This window comes from Dipodomys spectabilis, unplaced genomic scaffold (assembly GCF_019054845.1).
Source record: "Dipodomys spectabilis isolate Male_0828 unplaced genomic scaffold, ASM1905484v1 ptg000140l, whole genome shotgun sequence".
NCBI lineage: Eukaryota > Metazoa > Chordata > Mammalia > Rodentia > Heteromyidae > Dipodomys > Dipodomys spectabilis.
Genome location: NW_024870817.1, coordinates 32,670,804 through 32,691,102, shown reverse-complemented (window position 1 = coordinate 32,691,102; position 20,299 = coordinate 32,670,804). Strand labels below are relative to the sequence as shown.

General features: G+C 33.3%; 1 protein-coding gene across 1 annotated transcript in view; it reads left to right on the top strand.

The window, feature by feature from the left end:
• The window catches only part of Rnf180 (ring finger protein 180), a 123,472-nt gene extending 107,540 nt beyond the window's left edge, over nucleotides 1-15,932 (top strand). The window contains exon 7 of the mRNA XM_042690907.1: nucleotides 14,874-15,932. Coding sequence (XP_042546841.1) covers nucleotides 14,874-15,073 — 200 coding nt within the window. The 3' untranslated portion in view covers nucleotides 15,074-15,932. The remainder of the gene's footprint in view (nucleotides 1-14,873) is intronic.
• The last annotated feature ends 4,367 nt before the right edge of the window (nucleotides 15,933-20,299 follow it).

Below are 20,299 nucleotides of genomic sequence, written 5' to 3'. Positions count from 1 at the left end.
TAATGGAAGACAAAACAGCATGCTCAAACAGCAGGCATTTGACTATAGCCCAGAAACCTGCCTTCTCAGAGAATTGGAGGTAACTCAGAGAAATTTTAAAATCTGCTATAGACTTGACATTGCCTTTCAGCAGAAATATGCATTTGCCATAACATTTCTCTAAAACTGCAACAATTTTGTTATTTTTTTTGCAAAGGCCTGTGAATTCTAAAATATCTTTTTCTTTGATTTTATTTTGTCATAAGCAGGTACCATTTTTGCTATGAAATATACTGTGTTGAAAAGTTATTTAGAAACCCTTTCACAAGTCCTACATTTTCACAAACTACTTTGCAAACAATTATATGCCGTCTCTAAAATGGAAATGACTCAGACAAAGTAGAGGGTGCATAGTGTTACTTCCCCGACCATGTTAAGAAAAGCCTCAACTAGGCTTAGAGATAGACTTGGAGACTCCTACCTCATGAACTGATAGGAAGCTATCCACCTTCAAAAGTAAGCTTGTCCTAACAAGTCTGTCAGGCAAAACTGTCCTCCCAATTTTTCTCTTATTGCTTCAAGTCTGTTTCAGTGTAATCTTCACCCACATGACCTTTCCTCAGATATACAAAAATACATATGATAACCCCCACAACTTTTTAATCCACCCCACTCACCCACTTTCCTTCATGGATTTACACTCAGCTTCATGGATTCCAGGATCCTTGGTTGACAGTTTTCAGAGATACAAAAAAAGGTTCTAAGTTCTATCAGCTGGATATTGAAGGTGTTCAGCTTAGAAATAGTTGATACTTCAGGGAAAACAGTGACTGAATAGAGATACAAAATGCTAGCTCACATTTATCTCATTCATTTCTATCTCTTTGTTGAAGTACCCTCTGTTATTTTGGTGTTGGGTCACTGAATTCATGATCTCTGTCCAAGGCTGAAAATAGCGTAAGTTGGGCATTAGACTCAGAATTAAAACTTTTTGCTTCTATATTAAGACACAAATACATTCTCAAATACTATATGTTGTCCATCTATCACCACTCTATAGAGGCTATTTAAAAATTAGCAAGTGTCTTCTTCCTCCTCTTCTTCCTCGATTTCTGTTTCTCTCTCTCTTTCTCTCTCTTTCTCTGCTTCTCTCTCTCTCACACACACACACAAAAGTACATATACTCACAAAGCCCATCTTATTCATTGATTTACATATATAGGATTTCTGTAGATTTATATATAATTGGATAGTGGTAGGAAAGCAACTTTCATTTTTAAAACACTTGCATATATAACATGCATCATACGGTTCATATATTTATGTTTGAATTAGAAATTCACCCAATGAATTCCTCAATTAACACTAAAAACAAATACTCTCATAGGAAAGTGTACTCCTGACCTGGACCCTAAGTTCACCATCTTAATACTATACATTAAAGCTTTCCCTAACCATCCTGCAGAACAAATGGTATCAAGTAAAACTGTTTACATATGTAATAAACTTAGACTGGACACTGGATTTTTGAACATCTGAAAAAGAAAGGCTAGAAAAGAAGGAGCTCAGCATAGCCAAACTCAACCCAAACTTTTTTTTCTTTTTTTTAAATTTTTATTTTTATTTTTTTGTGAACATACTGTACAGAGGGGTTACAATTACATGGGCAAGATAATGCGTACATTTCTTATCAAGCATTGCAGCCTCCTCCTTTGTTTACCCTTCACATCCCTTCCCAGCCTCCCCCCCACCTCCACCCAATCCTCTCCCCCCCACACCAATGTTGGAAAGTTCGTTTTCGACATGACAACTTGTACTTCTCATTGTTGCAACAGGTCCACCTATATCCTTAAATGACTTGTTTTTCCACATTTCCTCCACAAATTATACCAACATCAAATATAGTGAAAGCAGGGGTTATATTGTGGGAGAGGGACATACAAAGCAACAAAGAAATAATCTTATAAATGTGTTAGAAACAAATGCATGAAAGAAAAAAACATTAAAATACATATCTAAGGGTTCATTTTCCTAACATCATTTATCTGACCTTTTCTGCTTGACTCATACATATACTAGATATTGCAAATAAGGGAAACCATGGGACCTATGTTTCTTTGGGCTTGGCTTACTTCACTTAATATAATTTTTTCCAAGTCTTTCCATTTCCTAACAAATGGGGTAATGTCATTCTTTCTGATGGAGGCATAGAATTCCATTGTGTATATATACCACATTTTCTTGATTCATTCATCTACTGAGGGGCATCTGGGTTGGTTCCGTATCTTAGCTATGGTATTACAATAAATAGGTATTAATTTTTTTAGACTTCAAAATGTTCAAGTAGTCTAAAGTTTGACTACTAAAAAGTCATGAATGTGACATATGGTGTCATTGGAAGAGAAGCAATCACACTTATCAACAATGGAGATGGTATTGGCAGATAAAGAAGCCATATTAGGAAGACTCATTATTAACACAATGAGAAAACAATTACTGTGAGGAATATCAGAGAAAGATGGACATTGAGCTTCTTGCTCCTGACAACAATACCAATGAAAGACTGGAAGTCAGGGATGCCACATTGGCCAGCTCCAGAAAACACCTTTTAAGTGAACTCTGTAAAGGCACTGTATGGAGTTCCGTAGTACACAGCAGAAATATCCATACATGGTCACTCTGGTCCTTATTTCTGATAAATGTGTTTGTACATTGTGTATTAGCTCCTAGATTCTGAGGCTCAGGATGGTTAACTATTCTTCACAGAGGTATTTGCTATCTTCCATGAATGAATTTATCACACAAACCCAGTAAAAATGCCCACTATTTTTTTAAAAAAAGAAAATTCTCTCTTTAGCTGGGCATCCATGGCTCACGCCTGTAATCCTAGCTACTCAGGAGGCTGAGATCTGAGGATTGTGGTTCAAAGCCAGCCTAGGCAGAAAAGTCTGTGAGGCTCTTATTTCCAATAAGCCTCCTGAAAACCAGAAGTGGCACTGTGGCTCAAATGGCAGAGCACTCACCTTGAGTTGAAGAGTTGAGGGACAGTGCCCAGGCACAGAGTTCAAGCCCCATGATCGAAGAAAAAAATCCACTCTTCTAGAAATAAGGAGAGAAATGAGAAGTGCTCACTGATAAAAATGATTTATTTTCAGTAGATTGAAGTAATAATAATTTAGGTAGATACAGTACATAATTCTTTGAGTAATTCCTTAGGGAAACATTCCTCAAAATTCAGATAAGCGTGATTTCAAAACTAGAATTCCCCTTTAAAGGTTATATCACGTCTAACAACTTGTCATAATACATATTAAAAAGAGTACATCACAACAGCTTTCTTTCCTTCATACAAGTCTGTTTAATAATCTGAGGCCATTTATGTAACTGGCCAAAAGCCTCTATTAAGCATAGCCTATTGTATTAAATATAGAGTGAGATTATAAATTTACTTCAGAACAAAAAATTCCTGAAGTTATAGAAGATTTGATTTGAACAGTTTACGTATTTTCCAAAAAGATATAACTACCTTTCATGAATTCTTACTCCTTTATGACTATATTATATAAACTACTCAGAATCATTTCAACCAAGTGATCATATAGCTATGATAATAATAATAAAGCTAATAAAGAAGTTAAAAAATCCAGGAGACCTAACAGCCCTCATAATCTTTTTTTGTGTGTGTGAAAATACTGTACAGATGGGTTACAATCACATGGGCAAGATAATGAGTACATTTCTTATCAAGCATTGTTGCCTCCTCCTTTGTTTCCCCTTCCCATCCCTTCCCATCCTCCCCCCCCTCCCCGCCCCCCCAGCCCTAATAATCTTAATCCTGAACTTTGGAAATGAGGCTTCCCAGATTAGAACAGCTATAAAATAATAGAGATGGTATTGGCAGATGCTAATATGAAACAGAACTTTATATCTCAGCCTAAAAAATTAAGAAGTCCTCAACTAACTTTCAGAGATAAAAAATACTGATTTTTTTTTTTTGCAAGAGAGAACAGAAGTGATAAGGTTTGGTTTGGTTTTGCTTTTTGAAGCAAAATAATTTCCAACATGGCTTTGTATTCTTTCACTCCGAAGATCTTACATAAATTACAATGTCTTGGGCATATTCCACACCAATTAATTCTAAGTCTCTGGAGGTAAGTCCCAAATGCAGTGTTATTTAAAACACCCTAGGTGATTCCAAGGTACAAAGTACTGAAGCAAATACATTCTTCTGTAGAAGAAAACAGGACTTGTGAATATATACAATACAATAGATTTGAGAATTCAGAATGGAAAGAGATCTTTTTGTTTATTCTGACTTCTAGGCAGAAATTCATTATTAAGAAATTCCACAATGAACATAGTTGTGCTGGTGGCTTTTACTGTGGCTTTTTTTTTTGTGTTCGTTTGAGTAAATGTTCAGGAGTGGGATTGCTGGATCATAGGGTAGCACTGTACATCACCTTTTCAATAAAATTAAATTTTAAAAAATGAATATACGTGTAATAACACATCATGCATATGTATTTTTTGAAGACTAAGATATAATGTTTATATTGTATTACATTGTTTAAATATATCCTATCTTTAAAAATATACTGTAAATTGTTTTAAAACATCATTTATATCATTGCATGTGTGAATAAATAATATTTCTTATTTTTAGAAAGAAATTACACATTATTTTGAAAATTAGAATTATTTTATTAAAATTAGAAGATTTAGTATTAAAAATAAAATTTATCTGAGGGAATGCAATGCTATAAGCAAACAAGATGAACAATGATTATTTCGTCTCAACCCTGAAATGAAGTTAGCACTGACATAGTATGTTGACAGGAGTATTGAAGTTGTCCATTTTTTTGAATAACAAATGCAAATCTGCAACTACAATCCCAATTTAAGATGTCTGCAAGTAATTACATAAATTGGGGCTAACTCAGTATACTGAAAATAATGCTATTCTGGGTGCTAATGGCTCATGTCTGTAATATCAGTTACTAAGGAGGCTGAAATGTGAGGATTGCAGTTCAAAGCCATCCCATGAAGAAAAGTCCATGAGAGGGGTTGGGAAGGTGGCTCAGTGGTACAGTGCTTGCCTTGCATGCATGAGGCCCTGGGTACAATTCCTCAGCACCACATAAGCAGAAAAAGCCAGAAGGGGCTCTGTGGCTCAAGTGGTAGAGCACTAGCCTTGAGCTGAGGAGCTCAAGTGCCCACCCCCAGAGTTCAGGCCTCACAACCAACCAAAAAAAAAAAGTACATGCGACTCTTATCTTCAGTTAATCACCAAAAGGCAAGAAGTGGAGCTGTGGCTCAACTGACAGAGCATTACCCTTAAGCAAAAACAGGGACATTGCCCAAGCCCTGAATTCAAGCCCCAGTACTAGCACACACACACAACCATGCAGGCATGCATGTACACAAACATTCAAAGAAAAGAAGGAAGGAGGGAGGGAGGGAGGAAAGAAGTGAAAGAAGAAAGGGAGGAAGGAAAGAAAGGAGGGAAGGAGGGAGGGAAGGAAGGGGAAAAAGGAAAGAGAGAAAAGAAAAAGAGAAGTACTTGTATTTTGTATAAAAGACCAGTATTTTTGGTAATACAATCAAGGTGAACTGCACTGCATTATCAATGACAAAATATAATCTACTTTTCTGACTATTCTGAAATGCAAGGACTACTTTTCTTTCTACTCTGAGGAAAAGAAAGACCACAACATAGCTTTTCAAAATATTTGAGAATTTTAAAATAAGAATTTGAAATAGAAGAATTTAAATGACTTGGAACTTTGATTTGGTTCCAAAACTGGTATTATGTTTAGGATTTTTAATCTATATTCCTGTGTGGTATGTCCTGAATTCACACATACCAAAAGAATAGGTTAGCAAATCAATTTTTAAAAAGATTATACAAAATAACCTGGCAGTGATACATGAGGCTTTCCAGCTACTTTGATAACATGATTTCCTGTCTAGTGGGCACTGACTTTTTCAGGAACTCTAGCAGATCTCTGAAAAGATAAAGCAGAGTTGAAGCAATACCACCTTTTTTTAAAAAAAAACTTTCAAGAGGAAAATCTCTCAAGCACATAAAAAAATGTTTTCCCAAGTTTATTAATTTAGGGAACCTTACTTTTGTGAACATTTACCATTAGAATGATATTCAAAATACTTAACAACTAGTGACAACCACCTAGGTATAAATGAAAAAAATAGAAAATCTCTAAACAATCTAGTAATAACTCATAGAATAAATTATACACCAAGTCGTTCTAATAATTTATATTTAAAATTCAGAATTTTTATTTGATATGGCTATTACTATTATTACTGCCTGAGCTGTAATCTGACAAGGTCAGTTTATTCAATAAGAAGATTTAATTATGATTTTAACCCTACGTGGGTTGTTTTCTTCTTAATTCATTATTTTTTAGAAGACTGTCAATAAATGAGACCCCTTTGTTATTTCCAGAAGGGGACTCACTAGTCAATTCAAAACAACATTGCTGAAAACAATGCAGCACTGTAAACACTGGCAAATAGCACAAGAAGTGGATCTCATATGTAGTGTACCAAACAAGAGTGTGCCATGTATATTAACTAATATATATATCTTTTAAATATATATTCATATGTACTCACAAATATATGTTTATATATATTAGAAGAAAATATATTTGAAAACATTTATATTTGGAAATAAACTTTAGTTAAATCTGAAAAGTGTATTTCTGAATACTTTTTACCACCATTAGAATAGTTAAGGTTGTAAATAGGTTAAATATTAAAGTTTCTCATCTTTCAATGTCAAGAAAAGATTTTAAAATGAGATATATTTATGATATATATCCACAGAGAGTAGATATGATTTTTAAAAAGCTGTCTTCTTAGCAATTTGTCTGAAATATTTTTATATAAATGACTACTAAGATTTTTGAATTGTCTTACAGCTTTGTAATGTCTAAAATTTATAGTAATATCACTGATATATACAGAAACTGACATCATCACTTATTTATATGTGACCTACTCTTTTAATTTTTATTTTTATTGTCTTTAAGTAGTTATTCAGACAACCTGCCATTCAACAAAGAGGTCTGTACATGCAATATATCTTGATCTGTGTCACCCCTTTCATCCTTCTCCTCCACCCCATGGATGGGGGGAGGAGATAGAAAAGGATACTATACGATTGAGACCCTCAAAATCCGTGTGTGTGTGTGTGTGTGTGTGTGTGTGTGTGTGTGTAAACAGCATAATGAAACTGATCAAACAGTTATGTATGTGGAATACCCATTATATATGTATTTTAAAATATCACAATTATACAGTAAATGTGTACAATTATTACATTTCCATTAAGTCTATATTACTATATTTAGTTACATTACTCCAAGTGGATCAATAACCCAATAAAAAAAACAAAAATTACAAAATTTCAAATAAAACATAAAGGTAACTGTATAACCAATACATTCTTGGCTATAGTTCTGAAAACAGAAGCAACAAAATAAAAATAAGTAAATAAAACATTAAAATAGAAAATGTTGTATAAAATCTATTTGTCAACTAAAAGAACAAGAAAACATGGAGTTTACAGAATGAAAAAATACCCAATGAGATTATTCCCAGAATATATAAAGAAATCTTATAAGTTAATAACAAGGATATTAATTTTAAAAATGAGTAAAGAATATGAATTGACATTTCTTCAAAACTATATTAAATGACCAAGAAGCAAACGAAAACATCATTTGACAAATTGGAACCAGAAATAAAAGCCACAGAAAATTCAAATGAACCAGGATGGCAACTAGCATAATAAGAAAATAAACCTTGCTGAGGGGAAATGTAAAGTGAAACAACTTAATTTAAAAATCATTTGGAGGTTCCCTCCAAAGGTAAATGTTCAGTACAGTCCATGTGAAAATTACTCTCTGATTCAACAGGCCTCCTGCATACATTACAACAGAACTGAAAATATGACCTCAGATAACTTGTACACATATGTTTGTGGTAGTTTTATTCATAATAGCAAAAAGATAGAAACAACTTAAATTCCTTTCCATCAGCAAAATGTGGTATATAGTTAAAAGGAGCAAAAACTAATAAAAGAAGGAAATACAAACCACAGTGTGGATGAATCTTGAAAAGATACTAAGATACTAAGCCAGCCCCAAAAGGACAGATATTCTATGATCTCACTCTGGAATTGGCAAATTGTGAGAGATGGAAAGTACTTTAGAGATTACCAGGATCTATTGAGGCAGGAGGGGGGAGGGAATAGGGAGTAATGACTACAGTTTCTGTTTGGAATAATGAAGAATAATGGAATATACAGTGGTAATGATCGCACAATCTTGTGATGTAATTGATGCCACTGAGTAAATTGTGCATTTAAAAATGGTTACAATGACAAGCCTTAACCATGGTGCCAGTGGCTCACCCTCAGTATTAGCTACTCAAGAAAATGAGATCTGGAAGATTGCTGTTTAAGGCCAGCCTGGGCTGAAAAGTCTTCAAGATTCCATCTCTAACCAGCAAAATGTTAGACTGAAGGTGCTCCTCAAGTGGTAGAACACCAGCTGTGAGCAAGCAAACAAAGCAAGAGAGTTATTCAAGCCAAATACTGGCACTTAAAGGGAAAATAAAATGAAAGGCTTTATTTTATATATTTTACACAGTAAAAATATTTTTAGAAGGTATGGCTTTTTTTTGTTGCTGGTTATAGGGCTTGAACTCAGGGTCTGGGCACTGTCCCTGAGTTCTTTGCTCAAGGCTAATGCTCTTATCACTTTGCACCACCAGCACCACTTCTATTTTTCTGATGGTTACTTGGAGATTAGAGTCTGTTACAGACTTTTCTGCCTGGGCTGGCTTTGAATTGCTATCCTTAGATCTCAGCCTCCTGAGTAGCTAGGATTACAAGTGTGAGCCACCAGCATCTGGCTTAATATAATAGCATTTCTTACTTGGTTATAAAACCCAAATATAAAAAATTATTATTTTTCCTGATAACTTTAGAAATTACTTTGAAATTTACATGGGTGTTCCAGAGTGGTAAGTAATCTATTATACCTTTCAATATCCAATATAAAGATTAATTTTTGCAGAGTTAATAGTTCAGACTCTGGGGGCCTAAAGACATGAGAGATGAAGAGATGACATTTAACTTTCAAGTATATTAACACAGCAAGTCTATACCTATTTGTGACTATAAATATATTATTCCACCTCTGCTAAGACCTACTTATATCAATCAACATTTGATTCAACAAAAATCCTTATGTAATATGAAGAATATATGCAGTAATACACTATACTTTAACCTATGTCCCATAACATATTAACGAGGACATATATCTCCTTTTTAATACTGGTTTTAGGGCTCTGAATAAGGCTGTCATAAGTTTTTTTTTCTTTAAGGACTACAAAATGTCTCCCAGATATATTCAATTCCTGCTGAAAATACATTTGAAAGGCACATTCTACAAAATATGCTAATTATTTTATTCACTGAAATCCTTACATACAGGCCCTGTACATTCATCCAGCGGCAAGCATATTGAGTATCCACTACAAGAATAGTGCAAGTCTGGAAGGAGCTTCACAATAAGACCTCACTCTATATACAGATTTTAATCTGTATTTTTGGCTTTTTTAAAAATTTTATTGTAAAGTTGCTGTATAGACGGGGATATTTTGTTTTAAAAATAAGGAATTATTGCATTATTTCCTATTATGATAAATTGTTTAAACTTTTTTCACAAAATAAAATATAAAAAGAAAAGTTTTTGGGTTCAGGAGTGCTAGTAGTAAGTTCAATATATATACAGATATATAGATATAGATATAGATACACACACACACACACACACACACACACACACATACACGATTGCAACTTGGAGGTTTTCTTCCCAAGTCTTTCTTGCTTTTGATTTCATTGCAATTAATTTCCTCAAGAGTTTTTGTTTCATGGAGAAAACTAGTCAGATTCAATTTTGATTTTTATCACCTATTTCATGAAGAGTTTTGTGTTTTACTTTATTAGTAGTAATCAGAACTCATAGTAACATGGAAATAATTTTCTCTTAACTGCTAGGTCATGTTTCATGTCATCCTAAACTTTAGGACCCATGATGACAGAGCATCCTCTGTCTGGTACTTTGTTGGTTATTGTGGTCAAGGAAGAGAGATCCCTACATCATCTTAAACTGGTAAAGGCTTCTATCCAGAAACAACACACCTTATATTCGCTGGAAAATCATTTTCTAGTCACGTTTCATACACAGCAAAATACAAATAAACAATGTCCTAAGTATAACATCCCTACGAAAATTTTAGTTCATTTGAAAATTTGAAAATAGAGGATAATGTATAAAAATTTATAAAAAGTAACTCAAGAAATGGAAAATGTGAATACATCGCATTGTTAAAGAAATCAATTGATTTTCAAAACATATCCTTATGTCTGGAAAGACGACAGACTCCAATGGGTTTACAGATTTACCAAGTTTGCAATGATATAATTTTATGCAAACTGAAAAGTATGAAACTGAAAAGTATCACAAGATTACCAATGTCAAGAACTTGTTAAGGGTCAGAAATTATATCCATTTGCAAATTAGAAAGTTATTTTCAAGATGGTGGTACAAAGCATAAGACCTGTGATCAGTGACTAAGGACAGAGTAGAAGGGGACAGTATCTACACATGCAAGGGGTGACTGACATGGAGAAAGCTGAGATTATGAAATTCTAAGCCTTTATAACAGGCATTAAAGGTACTGTGTTCCAAATGTGCTTTTTATAAACACTTTGCTCCAGAGATATGCATTTATCTTCCCCAGTTGTTTGCCATACAAACATCTGTGAAGAGCTTATCTAAAATAAGGGTAGTTATTAGTCATTACTGTTCACAAGCTGTGAGAACACATAGAGATCAATGGAGAACTGTCACCTAACCATCACCTTACTTTAGGAAGCATAAAAGCATGATGCACAAACCAGGTGAAGACATCATAAAATAACATTATAAGCCAATCTCCCATTTAACATATGCATAAAATACCATATAAAATAGTACTAACAATATTAGCCTGGGTATAAAAGCCAATATGTTCATGAAGGATTTACCCCAGGTATGGTAAAATATTGAGAAATCTAACGATTTGATGTATTTTAAAAGATACTTCAAATTTTAAAAACCTACTAATTGAATTCATATAATAGCATATAAACATATGCTAAAAATGGAGAAGTAACTTTGATTTGGCAATGAGTATTGTCAATGGAATAGTGTCACAGAACCAAGTCTTTATGGGTCCAGTCGTGGGGTCTGAACTCTGGGCCTGGGCGCTGTCTCTCAACTCTTCAGCTCAAGGCTAGCACTCTACCACTTGAGCCACAGCGCCACTTCTGGCTTTTTTCTTTTTGCTTATGTGGTGCTGAGGAATCGAACCCAGGGCCTCAAGCATGCAAGGCAAGCGCTCTACCACTGAGCCACCTTCCCAGCCCCAGAACCAAGTCTTTAGATGCCTTTAAAAGTTGAGTTTCCACTGTAGTGTTCTCTTCCCACACAGCAATAGAGGAGGAACCCACACATCTCATGTATTTTTACTGTACTCTTTACTTTAAATCAGCATAACAAAATGTTTAAAAATTGGATACTTTTTAAACCTTGTCTTCATATCAAATAATAATTACCAGCCAAAAATAAGTTGTAGGTTTTGTTGAGTCTATAAAAGTCAATTCTAGTGTATTAATTCCAATACAGATCTCATTCTGGAATGACCTGGTGTGTGTGTGTGTGTGTGTGTGTGTGTGTGTGTGTGTGTGTGTGTGTGTGTCTGTCTGTCTGTCTGTCTGTCTGTCTGTCTGTCTGTCTGTCTATCTGTTTGTGTTGGTATTTATAATGATTTAGGTATGCTATTCCTTGACTATGTATAGAGCAATAATTGGTTTCTGGAGAAACCAATTGTTTGTGTCCTTCAGAAGCTGAACCTACCAGGACAAATCCTTTCCTTACTATGTAATTTTCTTACTGAAGGAAAACCAACTCTAAGTTAAACAGTAAATAAATCGTCTACGCTGAGGATGAATTTTTTTTAATATTTGAGAAACAGTCCTACACTAAGAGTTTCTTTAACACAGGCATATCTGAAAATATCTTTAAATCTTCATCCAATAAAAGATAGCACATATATTCTCCATAATGTTTAATGAATTCTCTAGTTTTGGTATGCAATAGTGAAACTATTGGCAATTGATTTATAGTTAACTAACTTAGGAAAATTGACTCATACTTGAAGGAAACAGTCATATAGTCAATTGTTTGAACAAAGAATATAGTAAGATTACTGACAATCAGAAAAAAACACAGTATGAAAATCAAGCACTCACAGGAAAAAACAGCTTCTTTCTCATATTAAAACTAACATTAATCATTAAAATAATAAAATCTCTTAATTGAACATTTATTAGGGCCAGGCATGTATTTTACATATATTCATTTAATTCTCATAATAGCACAATCAACTCAGTATTTTCTTACCCTCACTTTATAGTGGAACCTGCAAATAATCACCATGATTCATATTCTGGTAATTTTTGTAATATGATTATTGATCCAATGCCTATCAACAAATTTCCATTCAATTCCTCTTATCAGAATTAGCAGAAATTAACCAACTAGTGATCTGTATCAACTGGTAAGAGCTTGTTGCATAAACCAGAGTGGGTCAACATCACCTTCTGGAACTGCATTAGTATCTTCCTCCTTGACCTTTCTCAAGAAATTGTGGTGTGTGTGTGTGTGTGTGTGTGTGTGTGTGTGTGTGTGTGTGTGTGTGTGTGTGTGTGTGTGTGTGTGTGTGTGTGTGTGTGTATTGGAATTCTATGCCTCCATCAGAAAGAATGACACCACCCCATTCGTTAGGAAATGGAAAAACTTGGGAAAAAATTATATTAAGTGAAGTCAGCCAGGCCCAAAGAAATGTAGGTCCCATGGTTTCCCTTACTTGCAATAACTAGAATGTCTAGGACAAGCAGAAAAAGGTCAAAAGCTATGTACATATGACCATATTTGATTTGCATTTCTTTTATGGCTAAAGAAATTGAGCATTTCTTCATGTGTCTATTGGCCATTCTTATTTTCTCGTCAGAGAAGTCTCTCTTTAAATCTTTAGCCCACTTCATGGGGAGGTTGTTTTTTTGAGGATTTGTTTCTGAGTGATTTAATATTTTGAGTTCTAAGTATATTTTAGATATGAGGCCCTTGTCTGTTGTATGGCTAGTGAAGATCTCCCAATTCATAGGCTTTCTATTGATCTTGCTAGCTATGTCTTTTGCCACGCAGAAGCTCTGCAGTTTCATGAAGTCTCATTTGTCCAACCATTTGTTGTTTCTGGGTCTTTAATAAAAAAATGTTGGCCTAAAGTTTCATTTCTTTATGGTGTCCTTCTTTCATGTTTTAAATCTAAATAAAACAAATTATTTTGCTGTTTATGTTTGAAAATAGTATTATTATTGACTGAAGAGGTTTATCTGTAACAGATAGCCTAGGTTAATGTAATCCATCTGTCTGAATAAGCAGCCTAACTTTGAGCATAACATTTAACATCTCTTAATTTCAAAAGGTATTATTCAGAATTTGCTTGGAGGTAGAGCTTCACAAAATTTTTATCACCAGAGTTGCCAGCAAGTATTAGGATTATGTATTTTCTGCTTATTTTATATATTGCGTCCATCTCTAACTCTAATATAAATACTTAAAAGTGGTGGATAAGTAAAAGGCAAAAGATAATCAACCACTAAAAGCTTATTTCATTTTGTAAATACTTTATATTTTACATACACCAATCAACAAAAGAAGATAGCCAATGGACATATTTATACTCAGGGTTTAAATAATTACATTTATGAGCCCAAAGAAATTTTAACACTTCATAGAATGTAATGTTTCTCACAAATACAATAAGAAACTACTTGTGAGATTTGCTTTTAATATACCCATCTAGATTCTAGTAGGTTGTTACCCATGTTTTACCATTATTTTTGATATATGGAAAATCAAAGCCAAATGTCTTGAAATGAGTAGTGTTATGCTTGTCCAGCATATATATTCAAGGCTAAACCAAGAGATATTTTTGTCATAGAACTTTGTTCAAGTATCTGAAATTCTCAAGGCATAAAAAGCCAGTAATTAGAAGTTACAAACAGTACTTACAATACCAATTGTATAATGATTAATAACTGAAAATTAAATATAGAAAATGTTTCATGTGAAAAGAATTACAATTAATCCTCAAAAGTAGAGATTAGATGGCAAATATGAGAAATTTGAGATTGAAAGCCCTTTATAATGTAGCCCAGGTAGTAATAGTGCTAAGTTTGTCTGTTGCCCCTATCTTTAACATATCATCCTCGATGGTATTTTTGATAGCTCAAGAATGCAGTCAAAAGTTCAATGCATTCCCTACAAATTTAAGAAAAGTGAGGAAGGGGCAGATCAGGAGGGGTGAGTGAAAATATTGAAAGGGGTGACAATGATCAAGATGCACTGTATTCATAAACTGCTTTGTTGAATCATAACATATATATATATACATTTTTATAACTTATATATATATATCTTTAAAGTAGTTACACAAAAAATATATAAAGTACATATATACTTTCATATACTTTCTACAGAGTAGTTGTAGATATATATATATATTATATATATATATATATACACACAAGAGAGAGAGGGAGAGAGAGGGGGGGTACTTAATTACAAAGAAACTGTCAGAAACATACCAATCAATGAAATCAATGATGGCCTTGTATTCATAATGCACCTTCTTTCCTGAGCATGTATTTGAATGGAATGAACTTTTTTTGCCTGTCTTCTAGGTTTCCATAGACGTGCAGCTCCAGTTACACGAAGGCAGTTCCCACATGGTGCACACAGGATGGACTATCTACACTTCGAGGACGATAGCCGTGGATGGTGGTTTGACATGGATATGGTGATCATCTATATTTACTCAGTGAATTGGGTCATTGGATTCATTGTTTTCTGCTTTCTTTGCTATTTTTTCTTTCCGTTTTAGGAATTGTCATATCTTACTACAATTGAACAATCGTAAATGTTGTAAATAACAATTGCTTAAACATTTTTAAAATGTGTTTTTAAAATGTGTTTATAATGTTGTTATATGCGACAATTTATATGATTGTTGGCATTTTTAGAAAGCCTGGGAATAATGGATTTATTTATTAATGTCTTTCATGTAACAAACTAAACTTTATTCAATAATTAATGTATCCAGAATTTAGCAACAATGACCTATTAATTTTATACTTCTTGGTTTGGGATTTGGGAATCTTATTTTACAAGGTCACTTTGATATTTTGATTGTAAAAGGCTGCAGTTTTCCTTCCACTTAAAAATAGTGAAAGTATAAAGTGAGATGATAATCTGGGTAGGTAGTATCTTTATTGATAAGCTAGTCAATCACTACTTAGGCAAATGGATGCATTAAAGATTAATGATGTTCTCTGGGAACTAATCTAGCAGGGTATATTGTTTAGGTTTCCAATTATCTCTACTTATGTCCCTTACTACTATCAAAAACTGAGTATCCTTTTTGTATAGATTTAAAAATAGGTCAGTACAAGATTTTTAATTGTAATAAGCAACACAATAACAAAGAAAATGAAACTAACCCCTAACAGCAGATGCTTTAGAGAGCCATATTAACCCTTTCCAATTTCAGGATGAATCACTTGAAGAAACAAAAAATAACTGATTTTAGTCATCTAAATGAGTAATGCATGCCCAAACTGTAATTAATGATTCACTTAACTAGACTATTGTCAAGTATATTGTAAATGTGCAATAAAGAGTGATTTTTAATTTTTATTGTTAATAACTGAATTACTGTCTGAAATAAAATTATTAGAAATATATTCATGAGTTTATAGAAAGAATAACTGACATTTATTTTTACTTATAGCACAAAAAAACTTTATAATTAATTTTTCTTTATTAAAATAAGAAATGATCTGAGTTATTCCAATGGGCAGAAATAGGGCAGGCATCTCAATTTCCAAAGTGAGAAAACTGAAACAAAAAGAAGCGTAAGCTTATTTATTCATTTTCCCAGGTGGTTTTTTGAAATCTAGGACAAAATAGTTATTACTGGTATATACTAATTATGCACAGTAAGGGGGTTCGCTATGACATTTCCTTACATACATATAATATGCTTTGATCATATTCACTTCTCCCTTGCCCCCTTTTATTTTCTCCTGTCTCCCCACCTCTCCCTCTCCCTTCTCCCTTCCGAACACTCCACTCGCATGACTGTGTTCCAACTTCCACAGTTGCCATAATTGCCTTTGTGGTATTGGCTTATTTTATTTAGCATGATGATCTCTATTCCATCCTTTCACTACAACACTACAAATTTTATTTTTATGATAAGTGTTAGTAACAGCATTTTAAAGGACACATAATATTCTTGTAAGGTATGATGTGTTTTTTATTGGCTTTACAGATGTCATCTTGCCTCTCAATGAAACCATTTAAAAGAAAATGGAAGTGACAAAAGACAGTAGCTAACATTGATAAAACTTTCATATCTTAGATACTTTCATAGTCACTCTAACATGTTATTTAATTTAATGTTCTCAGTACTCTGAATCAGATGATGCATCTGCATATTAAAGACAAGGAAGAGAAATAATGTTACCACATTCAGAATGTTTAGAAAGCAACTTCAATTTTTTTTGTCCAATTTCAAAGCTGGCACTCTATCTCTCTATATTGTTTGTAAGATTTGGTAACTTTCTAGAGTTGGATATTCACTGAGGAAACTTTGCTAATAATAATGCTGCTAAACAAACAATAGGAAAAAGGCACAATCTGGTGCAACAGTGAACCATTTATATCTTATTTAGGACAAATTTCATTGCTTATATCTGTGAAAACCTACTTGATACATGCAGATCACAATTTAATATGGGCTATTTCATTCAGTAGCTTTCATTCCCTGTCCAACCTTTTATCTTTGGTGGCTGCTTAGAGAAGCACTGATAAAATTATGTTATGTCTTAGTGCTTCTCGACTTCTGTTATTTATATGAATGTTATTAATATGCAGAACTGATTCAGTAAGTGTAGGAGAGGGTCTAAAATTGTGCAGTTTTATAAAGCTTTCATGTGGAACCAATGCTGCATACACCAAATAAATCTGTATTACAGGACAACAAACTCTGTAAATGTCTAAAAAGGTAAATATTTTAGGCTTTGCAGGCTAAATATAAATATGTTTCTGAAATATATTCTTTTTCTGTAAACTACTTATTACTTTTAAACCTTCTTTACTATAATATACACAAGTCAACAGTTAGATACAGCCTGTACATCAGTTTGCCAACCACACATCTATGGAACTGGTTCTGAAATTTTGTTGTGTAAGACAATCATTTGGAGAACCCTTAAAAACACGCCTACCATTATGTAGTTCCATATTTGGCTTATGACCAAATATTTTAAGTTAATGGGAACTGACATAGAAATAAGAATCCTTAAAAGTTTCTCATATTATTTCTAATATATGTTGAAATTTGAGAACAGTGACCCCATTACTTTCCATTTCTACCCATTTGAGGCTTTGGAAGACATTGTATTTGTAGTAATTTGGCTGACTGTGCCCAAGAGACATCATGAATCAGTAAAAAATGAAACTTGATACTACACTAAAGGCTGATTGAAAGTATAAGTAAGTAGGTTACTAAAGAAAAAAAGGGAAACAGAAAACTTGAAATAGAATAATAAATTGAAAGGCTATGAAAAGTAGAAATCACTATAATTACAATCAATTCAGGATAATTAGAGGAAAACTTTAAGAGGAATCAGCTAGTAGAATTCTGTTTTAAAGATTAAAGTATGCCATTATGAATAACTTCAGAAGTTAGCATAAAATATTCTGTTAAGAATTTTAAGCCATTAAACATACTTTATACTATATATTTTCACTATAAAGGCTTTCCTAAGGAAGTTATAAATTTTTATTCAGCTGTCTGAATAAATATGGATTCAAATTAATAGGCACTTTTCAAAAACATTGATAGCATTTGGCTATTTCTCTCTGAAATCCCAATGTTGATTAGCACTGTGGAAACCATACTTCTAACTCTGTAATTCCTACATTAACAGATTGAAAAATTACATCTGTTATCCCAGGTAAAATTATTTACTGCTGTATGGTATTTGTTCAAAGTATTAATACATTATTACAGTAAGTTGTAATATATAGATACATATCTACACATAGGTACTTTGACCATATTCACCCTTGTCCACCCTCGCCATTCACCCTTCTCCCTCCTGTCCCTCGACAGTACAACAGCCTGTTGTACTACCCCCCTTTGAATGTATATATTAATTGAGTTTCACCATTGTTTTTCACACAAGCATATATTATATTCAGATTAACTCTCTCTGATACTTTGGATTTTTCCTGCCCTGGTCAATCCCCTATTGTTCTGCAGCTTTTAGTGAGATTCTTAATACTCTTTTCCAACAAATGTCAAGGAAACAATAACAAATACCAGAGAGGATAAGGGGATAGGAACTTCATACACTGTTGGGAATGTAAGATACTGCAACCACTATGCAAATCTGTATGGAGGTTTCCTATAAAACTAAAAATAAACTACTGTGTGATCCCACAATACTACTCTTGGGAATATATCCAAAACAAGAAATACACATCTATATATCCATGTTTATTGCAGCTCTGTTCACAAAAAAACAACACTTTATTTTTATCTTGACTGATATTCTTTTTAGTTTTCATCTAGAGATAATGCTGTTTGTGGTTTTAACTTCCTTGATTACGTTCCTTTCTACAAAAAAAAACTATCAGGTTAAAATAACACTTCTGCATACAGTAAAACTGCATAGCAGCATATAATATTTATAAGATACTTTCATTCATTCTTATTCAACAAACAAAAACATTACATGCTCAAGAAATATTGATTGATTGGATGAATTAATGACCACTTATTCTATAAATTATGCTCAATTTAAATTCTATCCATGAGTTAAATCCCACTTAAATGGCAACCGCATATCCTAAGGATTTCAGAACACTTCTTTGACTTAGGAGTCCGTATGCTCCTTCTGATTAAAAAGCAGAAGTTTTAAAAAAAACTTATCTAGTATCCTGTTATTGAGATGAAAGCTGAGAGTATATTGGAAGCCAAGTTTTCTACCATGGTCTGCTTTCTATTATCATGGATTCATCAGAGATAGTAAATGTATATGTCAGTACATTCATTTCTGCATATGGCTAATGGAGGAAAAAAGTAGAAAATTAAATGAAAATAGTATTACCAGAGTTTCTTCTATCAGATAAAACTTCAATTTACATTAACTATCCCACAGTACACTTCATGTTTTTTTACTAACGCAAAGACAAACTGAATGTCTTTTTCTTTCTGTAAATAGGAAAAGACAGTCGCAGTCACAGGTCTCTTAAAATACAAATGTCCTTTCCCTTTAATTATGATATGCACAACTTTTAATGGAGAAGTCAGAATGTCTTACAGCGTTGTACATTTTACTTGCAAAAATTACAAACTTAGCTGGGCACCTATGGCTCATGCCTGTAATCCTAGCTACTCAGACGGCTGGTTTCTGGACTGTGGTTCAAGCAAGCCTGGCCAAGAAAGTCAGTGAGACTCTTATCTCTAATAACCTACTCAACAGAGCAAAACTGGAAGTGGCACTGTGGCTCAAGTGGTAGAGCACTCACCTTGAACTTAAAAGAAGCTCAAGGACAGCATCCAGGCCCAGAGTTCAAGCCCCAGGACTGGCAAAGTAAAAACTATCAGAGATGAGACATGTTAAGAAGGACCATCAATCAATAACTAATTACAAATCCACTATGCATTTGATCCAAAAAGACTTTAAATAACTTTAAAGTATATGTTTAAGTATACGTATTGATAAAAGCATTATTCCCTCTTGTTTCTGCTTTTAAGATTGCTTTAATTGAAATGATAACAACTAAGCATATTACATAAAAAGTCTACATTGTCTAAGATGAAAAACTCAAGACTTCTAAAAATAAGACATTTATTATCACATTGTTATGTTTTACATCTTCATCAAAATTATGAAGAATACTAATGATCAGTACTAAATACATTTACCTTATTTTCCCAATTCTGAATCAAATTTGGGTCATAATGCTAAAAGACAGTAGTATTAAACCAAACAAAGAATAAATGTATACATATGTAGTTCATTCAGAAAGAAAA